Genomic DNA, 14,802 nt, shown 5'->3' on the forward strand with positions numbered 1-14,802 from the left:
CCAAACACCCCCACCCCTCTGTCGTGTGAGATGGAGAGAGTGAACGAAAGAAATGATGCATTGATACTAACGCACACCTGCAGTAAAACCACCTCTCTCACAAACATTAAGAAACCAGTCCTGACTCCGCCCACTGAAACTTTAAGAGCAGCCGGCGAGTGTGGAGACAGAAAGCCGTGTCGGCGTGGATCCTGTTCGGCTTCACATCCACACATCTCACATCATTCATGCAGCCTCATTTAAAAAAATAATAAAAAGCAACATTTTTGCACCATTTTTTTACTTTTAAAACTAAGTTTATCTTGAGGTAGCACAATTGTAAAATCATTCCGATCACTAACGATGTTTTTTCTGCCTCTGCATCAACATGTGACGTGTTTCTGTCTTTGTGCCAGTTTGTGTGTGATTCATTGCCAAGCTTTTTATTTTATTATTATTTTTTAAATGAAAGCGCTCGGCAGAGGCCAAACTTTCCCCCTCCTCTCTGTTTTGGGTGTTGGTTGTGTGTGCAGTGCGCTCCAGCTACAGGTCCGGGGACGCCCCGGTGACGGCGGCCTCGCTGGACAGCGGGCTGAGTGGAAGCGCCTACAGTCTACTGGATGAAGAGGAAGAGGCAAACGAGGTGGACAGCGCCATCTTCCACGTGCCCCGACTGTGAGTCGCAGTCTCTTTGTCAACTTTATTATTTTAGTACTTTTCATCAAATTTGTCTAATTTAAAGCACAAAAAAATTATGAAATGCATAAATAAATGCTTTAAAATCAATATAAAATCAAGGAAACTTTACAGGTCTTTAAACTTGCCCTAAAAATTGTGGAAAAACAGGTTTCATCAAATAATTTACAATTTTTTATTTTATATTTTGTATTATTCTTTCAAGAAATCCACAAAAATATATATTTTTATGGGATATTTATAGCAACAATTATATAATTTGGGTTATTTAATGAGATTTTGCTCAAACAATTTTAGTTAAGGATGCAAAAATATTCACATATAAAGAAAGCACCTTAGTTACCCACTGTCTTAAATTTGATACATATATTTTTAACATGGGAACTGTTTAAAAAATAGTTAATTATCAAAAAATTTTGTATTTTTCAATACAGCAACTAGTCATTTATAAAAATAAATAGCAATAAATGTGTTATTCTCACTTTAAAGTTCAGAAAATTAGCTAAAAGTTTTCCCGCCAAAAGTCTTTATGGGAGCAGCCATTTTGAAATGAGCAGGAAAAGCCCCCAGTGGAAGGAAAATGCACTACAGGGCTGAAATCATGGCCCAAATTATATGAAAATTTGGATCAATCTAATGACTTGTTAGAAAAGCGTGTTTTTAATATTAAAGTGGTTAGATAAGGCTAATTTATTTGAACTAGTTTTTTTTTTTTCATTTTTTATTTTGTTTTTTTTTTTTTTTTTGATGCCACTTTATCATTTGACTGTATTTTTAGGGTTAAGTAAATTAAGAAGGTTTTATTGGTTGGTAATAAAGAAAGTTCAAAAATAGACTTTGTAGTATTAGGGTTTGATTACAGTAAAAAAAATAAAAAAATAAATGCAGATTTGAAATGCTCCAGTTCCTTTTTGAATAAACTTTTTTTTCTGTCTTTTTAGAGGAAAAATCCCAAATGGAACAGATGTGATGTCCTCATCAACAGTACACAGTGACATTGAAGGTTAGTCAAACATCTGCTGAGATGTTTGTGTTCATTTCGAAGCCGATTCATTTATGAACATAGTGAACACGCTGCATTATGTTTAACTTTGACTCTGACCTAAATCAATTTTTTTTAAGTAGGTCACCAAGCTCACACTGATTATTTTTCATTTTCATATGTCTATTTTTAACATTTCTATATGACTTTGAGAATCTTAATTCTTGCCTGAAACAAATGTACAAAATGTTGTTTTGAGCCTCAGACTGGAGTGTAATTTACCCAGCTATTGTAATGTAGCTATTTTCCTACTTTTTATTGTGAAACATTTTTGTTATTTTGGTCTCTCAGTAGACTGAAAAATGTATTAATAACTCTAGGTACTGAATTATATATGTAATGAAAAGTGAAGTAAAATATAACAGGTCTATTTATGATTAATAAAAATAATAATGTCAAAAAGACATATTCAATGTTTTTTTTTTATATATCTTCTAATCAATTTATGAATTAATATCTTTGATTATTTTTTTCTTATTCTGTTTTTTCTTTGTTTTTGTTGCTGAAATTGCTTGAAATAAAACAAGAAATCAATATTTTTATTGTATAAATGTGTATCTATGATTTTTTTTTTAAATGGCAAACCTATTTTTGTAGCTTGTATCCCCTCAAAATTAATTATTTTAATCCACGCACAAAAATAGACATGAACCAAATTTGTTGCTTGCCAGCATACGTTGACCCAGCTCTCCCAGCTGTCGTGTCCTCTTTGTTGCTAGGGCAACTAGAGGCCAAGGCGTCATAACTTATTCATTTGAAACAAATAAATGGCGATGAAGGACGTTTCCATGACAGTACTGCTAATTTCCACTAGAGGGCAACAAATCCCATAGATCAGATGGTGCATTTTATAGAACTGATGACATTAATTACAGTAAATTACCCCAAATTTTCTTTATTTTTGCTCAAGCTTTTGTTTTATTTTTAGGTAAAACTCAGGTAATGGGGGAGATCAAGATTGCCCTGAAAAAGGAGATGAAGACAGAGGGGGAGCACCTGATCCTCGAGATCCTTCAATGCCGTAACATCACCTACAAGTTTAAGACTCCAGACCACCTGCCTGGTAAATATAAAACTAAAAACACACACACAAAAAATACTTATCTCACATCCATGTTTTAGAATTTCACGTGTTGTCATTATATGTCTCTGCCAATTGTTTTGTGAAATTTTCTACCATAAAATAGAGCAAACTGTACTTTTGCAGGACTAAAACCACCACTGGGACTTATCAAAATGCCTGCAAAAACCACTCGCATAAAATACTATCATGTATCGACGGTTATACGGTTTAAATCTCAAAATGGTGCACAGAAACGCTCCCAAAAAATGACAGATTGCGGCCCAATAGCGCCTTGCCTTGTGATTTGAAATGTACGTGCTAACGCTCAAGCTGTCTAATTTGCATTTACTTCCAGATGGGACCCACAGTTAAAGTTTTATTTCCACAAACAATCAAAAAAGTTTCTGTGCAGCACCTGGTTTGTGTCTTCTGACAGTAATCTGGGAGGATTATGCTGCCTGTGCTCACAGAGACCTACATCTCTTTAAAGATATGTTTTATTTCCTTTACATGTGCTTTAACTGTATAGCTTCCATTTAAAAAAACACAATCTCAAAAATTTGGAGATAAGCTATTATTTTAGCAACATGCTAACATTTTTGGTTAATTCGTTATCTACTGGGGTTTTTAGGCTAATTTAGAGTTTAGCTTCTATTTTAGCAACAGACCAACATTTTTGGCTAATTTAGTTTACTGAGGAGTTTTATGCTAATTTGAGGTATAGCTAATAATTTAGCAACATGCAGATGTTTTTGACTAATTTGTTATCTACTGAAGTTTTTTGGGGATAATTTAGAATTTAGCTTCTATTTTGGAACCAAGCTGACTTTTTGAGTAATTTAGTTTACTAAGAAATAATAGGCCTTTTAGGAGTTCAGATAGTAATTGAGCAACAAGCTAGCTTTTTTTTATGGCTAATTTGGCCTCTGATGAAATGTTTTATGCTAATTTGGAGTTAAGCTTTTATTTTAGCAATTTGCTAACATTTTAGCAATTTTTCATGCTAACATTTTGGCTAATTGTTATCTACTTGAGTTATTAGGCTAATTTAGAGTTTAGCTTTTATTTTAGCAATTTGCTAACATTTTTGGCTAATATGTCATGCTAACATTTTGGCTAACTTGTCATGCTAACATTTTGGCTAATTTGTTATCTACTTGAGTTTTTAGGTTAATTTAGAGTTTAGTTTTTATTTTAGCATTATGCTAATATTTTTGGCTGATTCAATTTACCGAGGAATTTTATGCTAATTTGGAGTTCAGCTTGTAATTAGGCAACAAGCTAGCTTTTTCACTAATTTAGCCTGTACTAAAGATGAAAGGTAAAAACGTTTAAAAAAAAATCCCATTTTGAGAAATGCTAGTTTTTTAATATATTTTTGCTTTTGTTTGTGCTAAAAAATAGACATAATTCATATTTATTAAAAAAAAAAAGATGGCCATGATTCCAAATCCAAATTCCCTAAATGCTAAAGTAAGACCATGCGGCTCCTTCTAGGTTTTGATCCGGTTGCCGACCTCTGATCTAAACTGTCGGTTTTAAGCTTATTTTTCCTCTTTCATTTGTGCCTTTAGATCTCTACGTGAAGCTGTATGTGGTGAACATCGCCACCCAGAAGAGGATCATCAAGAAGAAGACCAGGGTGTGTCGTCACGACCGGGAGCCATCCTTCAACGAAACGTTCCGCTTCTGTATGAACCCGACCGGACACTCGCTGCAGGTACTTCCACACCCGCTTGGAAGGTTTTGTTGAAGTTCGCTGCCGTTCCAATCATCTCCTTTTTCTTGTTAGCTCTTCTTGGTGTCAAACGGCGGCAAGTTTGTCAAGAAGACTCTCATCGGAGAGGCCTACGTGTGGCTGGATAAAATCGACCTACGCAAGCGCGTGGTGAGCTGGCACAAGCTGCTCGCCAGCACCGCCCAGATCCACTCCTAGAGAGGGAGCGAGGGTGATGCAGGGATTTGAACGGACAGGAATCGGGCGGGATTCGGGAACTGGACGTTTGGGCTTATTTTTCAGCCTTTCAGGAAGTCTAGAGTGATTCCAAGGACTCATGTTTACAGGAGGCAGGCCTCATGAGAACACAAGTGCTGAGGTCAGAGGATCAAAATCAACCAGGTATTACACGCTTTAACTCACACACACTTCACACTCACACACAGAAGGAACTGTCATTCCAAAAGATACAGGGAACACTCGTACTTTCTAACCCATTAGCTCAGCTGATAATGATTTCGTCACTGCAGAACTCTTGATTTACAAAGCATTTTTGAGGATGTGTCGGCTTCTGCCATAGAGACTTTCTATTTATTTTTGTATTATAATATATGTATTGTTTCTTTTCTGTTCACCTACTTAAACCCTTTGAAAAAAAAATCCCTTAAAGGAAGCATATTTTCTAATACACTACCTAGCATTCCAGTTTAAAAGTGAAAAATATCTTTTGATTTTATCAGCTTTCTTTAGAAATATTTTGATTTACCTAATAAGAAATACTATTTGATGAAATCAATAAAGAGGAGAGAAATTTTAAATTGGATATTATACGATACTTTGTGCACATATCTGCTCTGCACAATAAAAGACCTTCGTGGTTCACTTTGTAAATAGTGAAGTGTCATAGATAGAGTATAAATAGATATCTTTATCACAGACAATCGAGTCTTGATGATTGTGGCATAGAAGTTTTCTTCCTTTCATGGCGCCCCCCGTAGAATGTGAGAGCATGTGAGATTTCCACTCTTGTCTTTGGTGAGATGCAGCCTCACTTAACGACTGAACAACGCGCGCTACTGTGGTATTTTTTGCACTTTTTTCCCGCTTAGAATGTAAAAACCGCTCAAAGTGGAGACTTTTGTTCAGCTTTGGGGGATGGAGGGAGAGGGGGGTTGGGAGGTGAAACCACGGCAACGTCTAGGTGTGGCAGCGAACAAGACAAAATGTGCCATCCGCGAGGAAACCGCGCATCGTCACCTGTAGATACAAAACTGCTGTTACACAACTGTTTATTTTCTTTGTCTTTGAAATCTCGTGTATCTTCAGAAAAGGGGCGTTTTTTTGGGGGAGGAGTCAAGAGACAGTGCTGCTGGTTCGTTCGATAGTTTCAATTCAAACGATAAATTGTCGTACTCAAAACATTTGAGTGGTTTCTATGCAACCTCCACTGCTCAGAGGTACAAACTGAATCTTGACTCAACCAGGGAATGTGAAGGGAAACATCGAGTTTGTTTTTGTGTCCTCCACTAAAAGGTTTGAACTAGGGGCGGAGCTACGGGGGAGGGGCAGCAAAAAGCTTTGCCTCGCACTTGTCAAGATTAGTATCATTTTCAAAAAATATTAAGAAATTATCAAAAAAAGCTTCTTTAAGAACTACAAAAATAACTTAAAAAATACAGTGTTCTCCTGTTCATTCGCCTTTTTTTTTTTTCGCTCTTTGGTCTGTTAGAAAAACTCGGACAACTCAAGTGAAATTTTTGCTTCTGAAGGAGGTGCTGCGCTGTGGAGGTGTATCTCCGCGCAGCAAACCCCCAAACCCCTCTCTGGAGCGCGGAAGAAGCGTTGCTTCCATCTCCATGGCCCTGCATAGAGAAATGGCATCAGCGGACTCAGAGGTGGCTAAAAATAACAAATAAAAACTGTGGATATATTGAAGAAGTTAACCGCAGAGAATAATTTCCCTCCGCAGCAGGTGTTTATTATTTGATTTAGGAGGAACTCCTGATTTTAAGGGACAGACTGACACATATCTATGTCATAAACTACACTGTGGTACAGTATTTTGTTCTGAATTAAAAAAAAAAACTAATTCTATTTTAAGCCATACTTCAATTTTCTTTAATAAATGTTTTACAAAGCATAATTAGAAGTGTTTTTGCTGAGTATAGATCAGTAACTGACATCCTTTAGACGCGGGGGAGGGAGGTTCTCCATATTCGCAGATTCGCGGATTTCGCGGATTCCGCGGATCCGCGGATTCCTCCATAACCTCCGCAAAAAAAGAGGGGGGAACACTGTATTTTTAAATTATATAAAAACAATAATAATTATGAAACTATATTTTTATACCCCTCCCCCATATGAAATGTTCAAGCTCCGCCCCTAGTTTTAACATTATTTTTTATTGTTTAAGCCTGCCAGACTATTTCATGTGTTGTATCATATTTGTTTACAGTACACGTGTACAGCTTTCTTTTTATACACATTTATTGGTTGTTTACAACATTTAAATGGCTTGAAACTCAAACATTTCATGTTTTTTGTGTTTGAACACACAAAAATATTACATCAAAGTAAAAAAAAAGTAGTTGTGCACACTCCCCACTTTAATGACACTGAAATCGAATAAGATTCGAACTGAAATGATAGTAATTCTGAGTGTTTCTGTTGGGTTTTAGTTACGTTTGTACACCTGTGCTCATATGTGTGTGTGTCCACATTTTCTCTACGTCTTCATTAAAGTGCTGTCTAAAAATGTGTCGTAACACACAAAAACACACACTGATGCCACCAATCTGTTTTCAAGTTTGTAAATACATGGGCTTTTTTTAAAAACTGGGATTTGGGGGAGCAATAGGTCTTTTAGCAGACATAAAAACATATTAATATTAATCAAAATGTGTTGGATGAATCACAAGAGGAGACTGATTTTCCTCTTGATTGCTGTACAGCAGATGGACCAAAAGGAAGTCCGTCTCAAAATTTGCCCGACCCTTTACACCAAACCGGAGCCGAACGCTCCTCGGAACAAGAGAATTTACTCGTGCTCACACTGGATGTTGCATGTTTTGTTGGTGGTTCATACTATTTTTGTGTCCAGATATTATTGCAGAAAAATAAAATAAGCCGAGAAGGAACTAGAGAAAGTTTTAGAGTAAAAATATCATAGATGGGGAAAGGGGGCGGGGTGGTATTTAAAGCAAAGCTATAACTACTGATGATGTATGCTGACTGTACAAAGAATATGCTCGTAAAACCTGTCTGGTTTTCCACTTGTAAAGTAAACAGAAAAATTGATTTATTGTCATGGTTTTTGTGATTGTATACAAGGAGGTATTGATGAATTATGCAAAAATGTGCTGTAAAAATGGCTGTTGGCCCATGTCTAAATATTAAATATCAGTATAAAGTAAAGACGTTTCGCCTTTTCTTTGACACTTCTGTGGGATTGAAGTTTTATTGCTGTCCTCCCAAAAGCTGAAGTACCAAAAGCAGCCAGATGGTGGCACCGTACCGCCTTTTTAAGAGGTATTTGTGGCAACATCCTTTGACACAGGTGTTTTCACTTATTTCTGCTGGTTAGTCGGCTCCTCATGATGTGTGGGAGGGTGCAGATGGCCTTTGCTGACAGCTTGGCTCCAGATTTTAATCAACACCAGGTGCCTCTGCAGGTTTTTTTGTCTTTTATTCCAATGGTCCATGGTGAATTTGTAAAAGTTGACAGCTAAAATAGATGAAATGAGGATCTGCAAGCAGAAAGTGACAGGTTATTGCTGCTTTTTAAGTGACGAGATGCCAAATGCTGATTACTAGTTTCAGTTTTTTTTCCCTTTTAGCTTAAAATACAACAAATTGTATGAGTTTCAATCACAAGTGATTTTTTTTTTTCAGAAACAGATTGTTTTCTGCTCTCCTGTCATCAGAACTCTCCACTAATGATCAGGTCAGCGTGTTTAAACTTGCCTTTACAATATTCCGTATTTGTGAATATGTCAAATATGTTTAATTTAACTGAAACAGTTTGAAAGGAGCTGGATGTGACATTTGGTTTTACAAACTAAAAAAGCTATTGACGTGTTTACCATAAGGAGGTAGTCATAAATCTAGTTCAATTGAAAAAGTTGGCATAATATTAAAAAATAGCACATTTAGAAGCTTGAATCTGAGGAATTATGTGCGTTTATTTTTTTATTTTTTTTTAAATATTTTTTTATTCCCGCTTGGGTCACATCAATGCAGTCTTTTTGAATGCAAGTCTTTCACTTTTAACAGGTTCATGTCGTTTTGAATGCTTTAAATAAAGACAAATTAAATAAAAGTGCAAAATCCAAAGAAGCATTTTGAAATGAAATTGAGGTTTCGTCAAATTTGGTTGTGTCCCCAAAACAGGAATTTCAAGTTTGTTTCCAACAACTTTATTGAGAAAGAGACAATGCATATTAATGAACATTAAAACAAATGTAAATATGCCAGATTATAGCCTAATAAAATTCTAAAACACTGGTAAAAAACAAAATTTTTTTCTTCTTCTTAACTGTTTTGTCCCTTATTGAGTCCCGGGTACTGATGGGCCAATTGGGTACACTGTAAGGCCTCAATCACACACCCAGGGAAAATTTAGAGAATCTGATTAACCTACAAAGCATGTTATTGGATGGTGGGAGGAAGAAAACCCACGCATGTACGGGGAGAGCATGCAGACTCCACACAGAAATGTCCCCTGTTGGCCCCAGCCAGGACTTGAACCGGGGACCCTCTAGCTTTGAGGCAAAACTGCTAACCGCTACACCACTGTGTAGTAATGAAAAATGGTTAAAATAATACAATATGTTCTAAAGTTTTGTATTTCAATAAATGAAACTACATTTTGCATTAAATGGAACAGCTGCCAGTCAACTAGGTGATCTCGGCCTAAAGGGAATAAATCTGAGCTTTCTAGGAAAAATTGACATTTTTTAATTACTTTTTTTTTTCTTCAAAGCTAGGGATTGATGTTAACATAGTTTCAAAACTGAAACCAGGTACTTTTTTCTTCTCCCACTCAGCATGATCTGTGCAAAAACATCTAATTAAAGCTAAATATTAAAAAATTGTCCATTAATCACCAACTTGTAGGTTTTCCTACATCTATTCCAACCATTTTTGAACTATTAATCCGAGTTATAGGACCAGAAGACTTGAAAGCTCAAACTGAATATTTTAGTCTGTACATCATAGGATCGAGTGTCAGACCTGTTATCCCTGAGGTATTGTACTAAAGAACGTCAAACTGTTTGCTGACTAGATTTTTTGACATATCTGAAGCAAGAAACTCCCTATTTATTTGAATAACTCTCAGAGTGAACGTTTGTCTATGTCAATTAATTTGATATTTAAGAACAAGTGTGATGAAAAGCTAAACCCCTTGTCTCTTGCATACAATGTGATCAAAGGATGCAGCCAGATCCCTCATGTTCCTGCTCCCTGTGCTTCGGTCTGCCTCTCTGTAACTCCTGTCCTGCTTCCTGCCTCTCATTTTGCGATGGATCCTTCAGATCTTTTAACTCTAAAGATGTGTTTGTTCCCCTCGTTTGCCATCAAAGTGACCGCCCGCATCAAACGAGGGGGCCTCAAAACGAGCCAGCCTCCTGTGAGTCACCGAGCAGTGAGGCTGATCAAAACGACAGAGATCCAGGGGAGCCGGATCACGCAATGTCCCTGAATGCATCGTCTTGTCTGAGGCTGGACAGAGGTTGGAACTCCATGAACTTTTCACAGAAAAATGATCACAAAAGCTTTGAGAATTCACTTTCAATTTGGTTGTCATGGTTTCTACAGCATAATTTCAGAGTTTAATGAAATTTTAATGAACTCGTCACATACTGATGTTTGGTTAAGGATCCATCCGGGTCATAAATGGACGTTTTGGGTGTCCACAAGTCGTCCTTTTTTTGATGTGGTGAATGTTTGTAAAATCAAGGGTCTGCAACCTTCAGGACACGGTACTGGTTCTCGGGAAGCGTCCAGTACTGGTACCCAAACCCGGTACCAGTACCCTACTAGATGCGGTACCGAACACGAAGCACTACTGGGTAAGGGTACCTGTACTAGACTGGTTCCGGTTCGTGGCCTGGAGGTCGGGGACCTGTGATTTAATGGGAACAGACACCATGTCAAAGAAGGACAAGTTGGGGACACCCAAAACGTAAATGTTTGACACGGAGGGGTTCTTAAAGGGTAACCAAACCCCAAATTAACTTTTTTTGGCTGTTGACATCTATAAATGGGGCTTTAAAAGTGGTGTCTGTTGGTCATAGCCAAATTTTGGACAAATTGAAATAAAACTGTTTAATTCTTGAAAATATAGTCTAAAACATCTGTGTGCTTCCCCCTACAGGCTGAATCGAGGTATTACAGCTGAATTTTGTGATTAAGTTTCAGAAGTCTGACATTATGATCTGCAACTACAGTAATGATAACAGTCCTGCCCCTAAGCCCCGCCCCTCTGAGTAGATTTTCACATTTCGACAGTGGGTGGAGTCAGCCTCCAACTTCCTGGTTTAACCCTTATGCCATCTTATGGGGTCCAGATGACCCCACCTTTATATTGATGTGTGATCCCTCCCATGACAAAGATGGATAAAGGTGGTCAGGATTTTGTCTTTTTTTCTAGTGAGCTCATCGCTTTAATCTAATTTTATCACAAAATGAATCAGCCTTTATTTATACTGTAATGTAACCTACATACGGTATCTGTGCATGAAGGAACTCGACAGCTGAGGCCTTTCACATGAAATAACATAAGATCACCCCTGAAGATAGGTTCCTGTCTCTGGATGCTTGTGTCTCCCTGTGCCTGTTCCCGTCTGTGCCTCAACTTCCCCTCCTGACAAAATAACTTTTTCTCAGAGTAATGTGATCAGTCAGCGCACAGAGGGAGCCAAAGCTGCCACAGTCCTTAGCGAGACATCATATCACACTCTTTCACGTTCACTCTCTGTCTCTGAGTCAACAAGGTGTAACTGTGTTGAGCATCTGCCAGAAGATGACAGTGCAGCAAGAAAACAGATTTATTTTCTTTTATTCTGTGATGACCTACAAATGTCATGAACTGAATATAAAAAATGGTTAATTTATAAAATAACTGTTTTTACAAAATGTTAGTCAGAAAAAGAAGCATTTCTATTATTTTCTGCTTTGTTTGTGTTTTTAGTTCTACAAACCAATACTTAAATTTTAGTTTTTTTTTAAGATTTCAATTAGGGATGTCCCGATCAGTTTTTTTTGGGCCCGATCCGATTCCGAGTCATTTGATTTTCTGTATCTGCCGATACCAAGTCCCGATCTGATAGTTTTATAAGACATTTGAAACATTAATAAATTGAAGAAACAGATTAGTGTTGTCCCTTATTTATATTTCATTAACTTTCTTTTATCATTAAAAACTTCAATAGAACACTTCTATGAAGTAGATTTAATAAACAAGTAAAAATACAGAAAATATAAACTAGGAAAAAAAATAAAATTTTCTTGTTATACAAGTGATAATTAGTCGTGTGAGAAAGTTTAGTGACTTTATCTTTAACATCTTTAGAGCTATTAAACATTTTCAACCAAATGTGATTACTGTCCTCATTTAAAATTCTTAAAAATAAATTATGACTTTGTTTTAGCATAAAATTTGATGAGAGTTCATGACTAGCTCATCTCATTGTTAATTTTCATTTATTCGTTTTTTTTTTTGGTTTTTTTTTTTGGATGTGCTTCTTTTTAAGTTCTTACATTTTTGGTTTTATTACCACAGTAGTTAATTTTCTTAACTGCTATTTCTCTGTCAGATAAATAAAACAGGCATATCAAAGGACAGCTCAGGTCCTAAGGAGTTAAATAAATAGCATGTAGCAGTTAGCAACTGCTGTTTATCTGTCTGTCTGTCAGCAGCGTTAAGAGATTTACATTAAAAAAAAAAACAACTCTGTCCTTTTCTGTTGAAATGCCTTTAGACATTGTTGTTTGTGTTAGGACAAACCAAAAGAGACACCTGCTGTCAATTTAAAGCATTTTTAAAAGTTATTGATCCCGGAAGTCTGAATCTGTGATCATTTAGCTAGCTTGACTGATTTGTAATATTTGTAGTATTATTAAATAATAATAAGAAAAAAACGTCTAGTGGGGTCCATATGACCCCACTCCTAACTTCAACATACCTAGGATAGCACGTATAAGAAATCACCTGGTTGTAGTGATTGCCACGAAAGTTATAAATCAGTCCTTTTTGAACGATTTTATTAGAGGAGTCATAACTAGCCCTTAAGGTTGTCTTAAGAGCACAGAAGCATTGATTAGGAACCAGCCCTAAGCACAAGATCAATGGAGGCTGAAATGTACTTCACCACGCAAGTTGAGCAAAGATGCCCTTGAGACAAGACAGTACATAATAGTGGAGTGTAGGATGTTCTGGTACAGTGGCAAAGTGTAAAGAAGCATACCAGTCACGATATGGTTGGAGGTCCCAAAGTCTATGAACATGGCAAGATCATGTTTCCTTCACACGATATGATGGCTAAACAAAGGGATGGACAAACGACTGTGATAGATGTAGCAATCCCAAGAGAAGACTAGAGACCATAAAAACCTGAAGAACTATCAAAGGCCGATTAGGAAACATGCAGAAGATGAAGGAAAGGGATGATCATAGTAATTGGAGTATTTCAGGCTGTTACTCTTCAATGGGAAGAGTTGACGAGTGATCAGTAAGTAAAAGAACGGAGTCCTATCAAAGGACTGAGACACAAGACAGCCAATTTTCTTTCCTATGGGGTCCAGATGACCCTACCCTTACATTGACGTGGTATCTCTCCCATCACAAATGTGGACAGGATTCATGTCTGCCATAGACACCAGTGACAATCAAAAATCCTTGAAAAAGAAGTCCAGTGCGCTGTCTTGTGAGGTCCAGATGACCCCTCTCCTAACGTCACCATACCTAGGATAGCACAAGGGTCATAGACTCCAAACTAAAGCAATAAGTTCCATTCTACTCAAGTGCTTTGATGGTCAAACATTTGGTGCAGTACAAATGAGTTTCTTCCTTCGTTGCTCCTGTGGCAAGGACAGGACAGCCATCAGGACTCCTGTAATATACCACTACTGGGTCCAAACGGTTCTAGTAATGGAAAAAGCATACAATTAAGAAGCTGATCCTATAAGTGTCTCACCTCTCCTTAATCCCATTAATAGTTATATGATCCATCTGTTCTTTTAAGGATCTTTCCTGCTCTCTGCTTCATTTAGTATGAAAAAAGATCACTCTGATTGACTAGATGTGATAACACTTCTAAGAATATATGTTCTTGTCTAAAGTTGCTTAACTTTTACTTTTTTGTTTCTATTCTAATTTCTGGTTTGCGTTTTTTACCCCCCGTCATTCCTCCTTCACATTGAGAATGATCAATGAATGCTACATCTGTGTCGGCCTATGTGGAGACGTAACACATGTCCCTTCATCTTTGCCAAGAAGACACTGTGCGTAGGTGATGGTGATTAAAATTTAAACTTGGAATCATTTGTTGCCACGGTTACTCATTCACCTTGCTGAATTAAGAAGAGAAATGACTGCCTGTAGGGGAAGGAAGGGTGGATGGAGGCAAAAAGAAAAGTGGACTCTGTGTTTGTGTGTATGATATGCATCACAGGACTTTTGAGAAAGTTTCTCTTTGAAAGTGGAAAAACAATTGTCTTTATGTTTAAGGAACAATTGAAATCTTCAGATATAAGAGTTAGATTTGGCTACACATTCTCATTCCCAAGTCGTCACATATTGGCGTTTGGTTAAGGCCCCCTCTTTTTGACGTTTTGGGTGTCCCCAACTCATAATTTATTGATTTCCTGGCTGTTCCGATTAAATCAGGGGTCCGATTGTTTTGTTGGACACTGTACCGAACATGGATTGAACCTCTGGACATGGCCGGTACTGGTACCCTAGCCACGTCAGGAACCGCGTCCGTAACCATGTCTAGTATTGGAACCAATCCACGTCTGGTACTGGGTTAAGGTTGGGGTACCGGTACGGTCCGGTTTACGGCCCAGAGATTGGGGAGCCTTGATTTAATTGGAACATCCAGCATGTCAAAAAACAACGAGTTAGGGACACCCAAAACATCCAAAAGTGACGCAGAGGGGACCTTAACCGTGCATCAAAATGTGACCACTTGAAAATGTTAATGTGGTGGATTTCACTGATTCTTCATTTTATTAAGTCCAAAGAAACTACTTAAAAATACCATATTTTTCAGACAATAAGTTGCAGAACTTATAGTCACAAAT

At 37.2% G+C, this 14,802-nt stretch overlaps 2 protein-coding genes across 4 annotated transcripts in view; both read left to right on the forward strand.

Moving 5' to 3' along the window:
- The window catches only part of pcloa (piccolo presynaptic cytomatrix protein a), a 56,878-nt gene extending 48,967 nt beyond the window's left edge, over positions 1-7,911 (forward strand). For all 3 annotated transcript variants that reach the window (XM_024285491.2, XM_024285468.2, XM_024285474.2), the window contains 5 exons: positions 513-654; positions 1,617-1,678; positions 2,646-2,780; positions 4,355-4,500; positions 4,573-7,911. In XM_024285491.2, coding sequence (XP_024141259.1) covers positions 513-654; positions 1,617-1,678; positions 2,646-2,780; positions 4,355-4,500; positions 4,573-4,716 — 629 coding nt within the window. In that variant the 3' untranslated portion in view covers positions 4,717-7,911. The remainder of the gene's footprint in view (positions 1-512; positions 655-1,616; positions 1,679-2,645; positions 2,781-4,354; positions 4,501-4,572) is intronic.
- Positions 7,912-8,016: 105 nt separating this feature from the next.
- The window catches only part of LOC112154516 (voltage-dependent calcium channel subunit alpha-2/delta-1), a 135,042-nt gene continuing 128,256 nt past the window's right edge, over positions 8,017-14,802 (forward strand). The window contains exons 1-2 of the mRNA XM_036210196.1: positions 8,017-8,263; positions 8,389-8,440. Of these exons, the coding sequence (XP_036066089.1) occupies positions 8,236-8,263; positions 8,389-8,440 (80 nt within the window). The 5' untranslated portion in view covers positions 8,017-8,235. The remainder of the gene's footprint in view (positions 8,264-8,388; positions 8,441-14,802) is intronic.

The sequence above is a fragment of the Oryzias melastigma genome, linkage group LG23 (genome assembly GCF_002922805.2).
Source record: "Oryzias melastigma strain HK-1 linkage group LG23, ASM292280v2, whole genome shotgun sequence".
Classification (NCBI taxonomy): domain Eukaryota; kingdom Metazoa; phylum Chordata; class Actinopteri; order Beloniformes; family Adrianichthyidae; genus Oryzias; species Oryzias melastigma.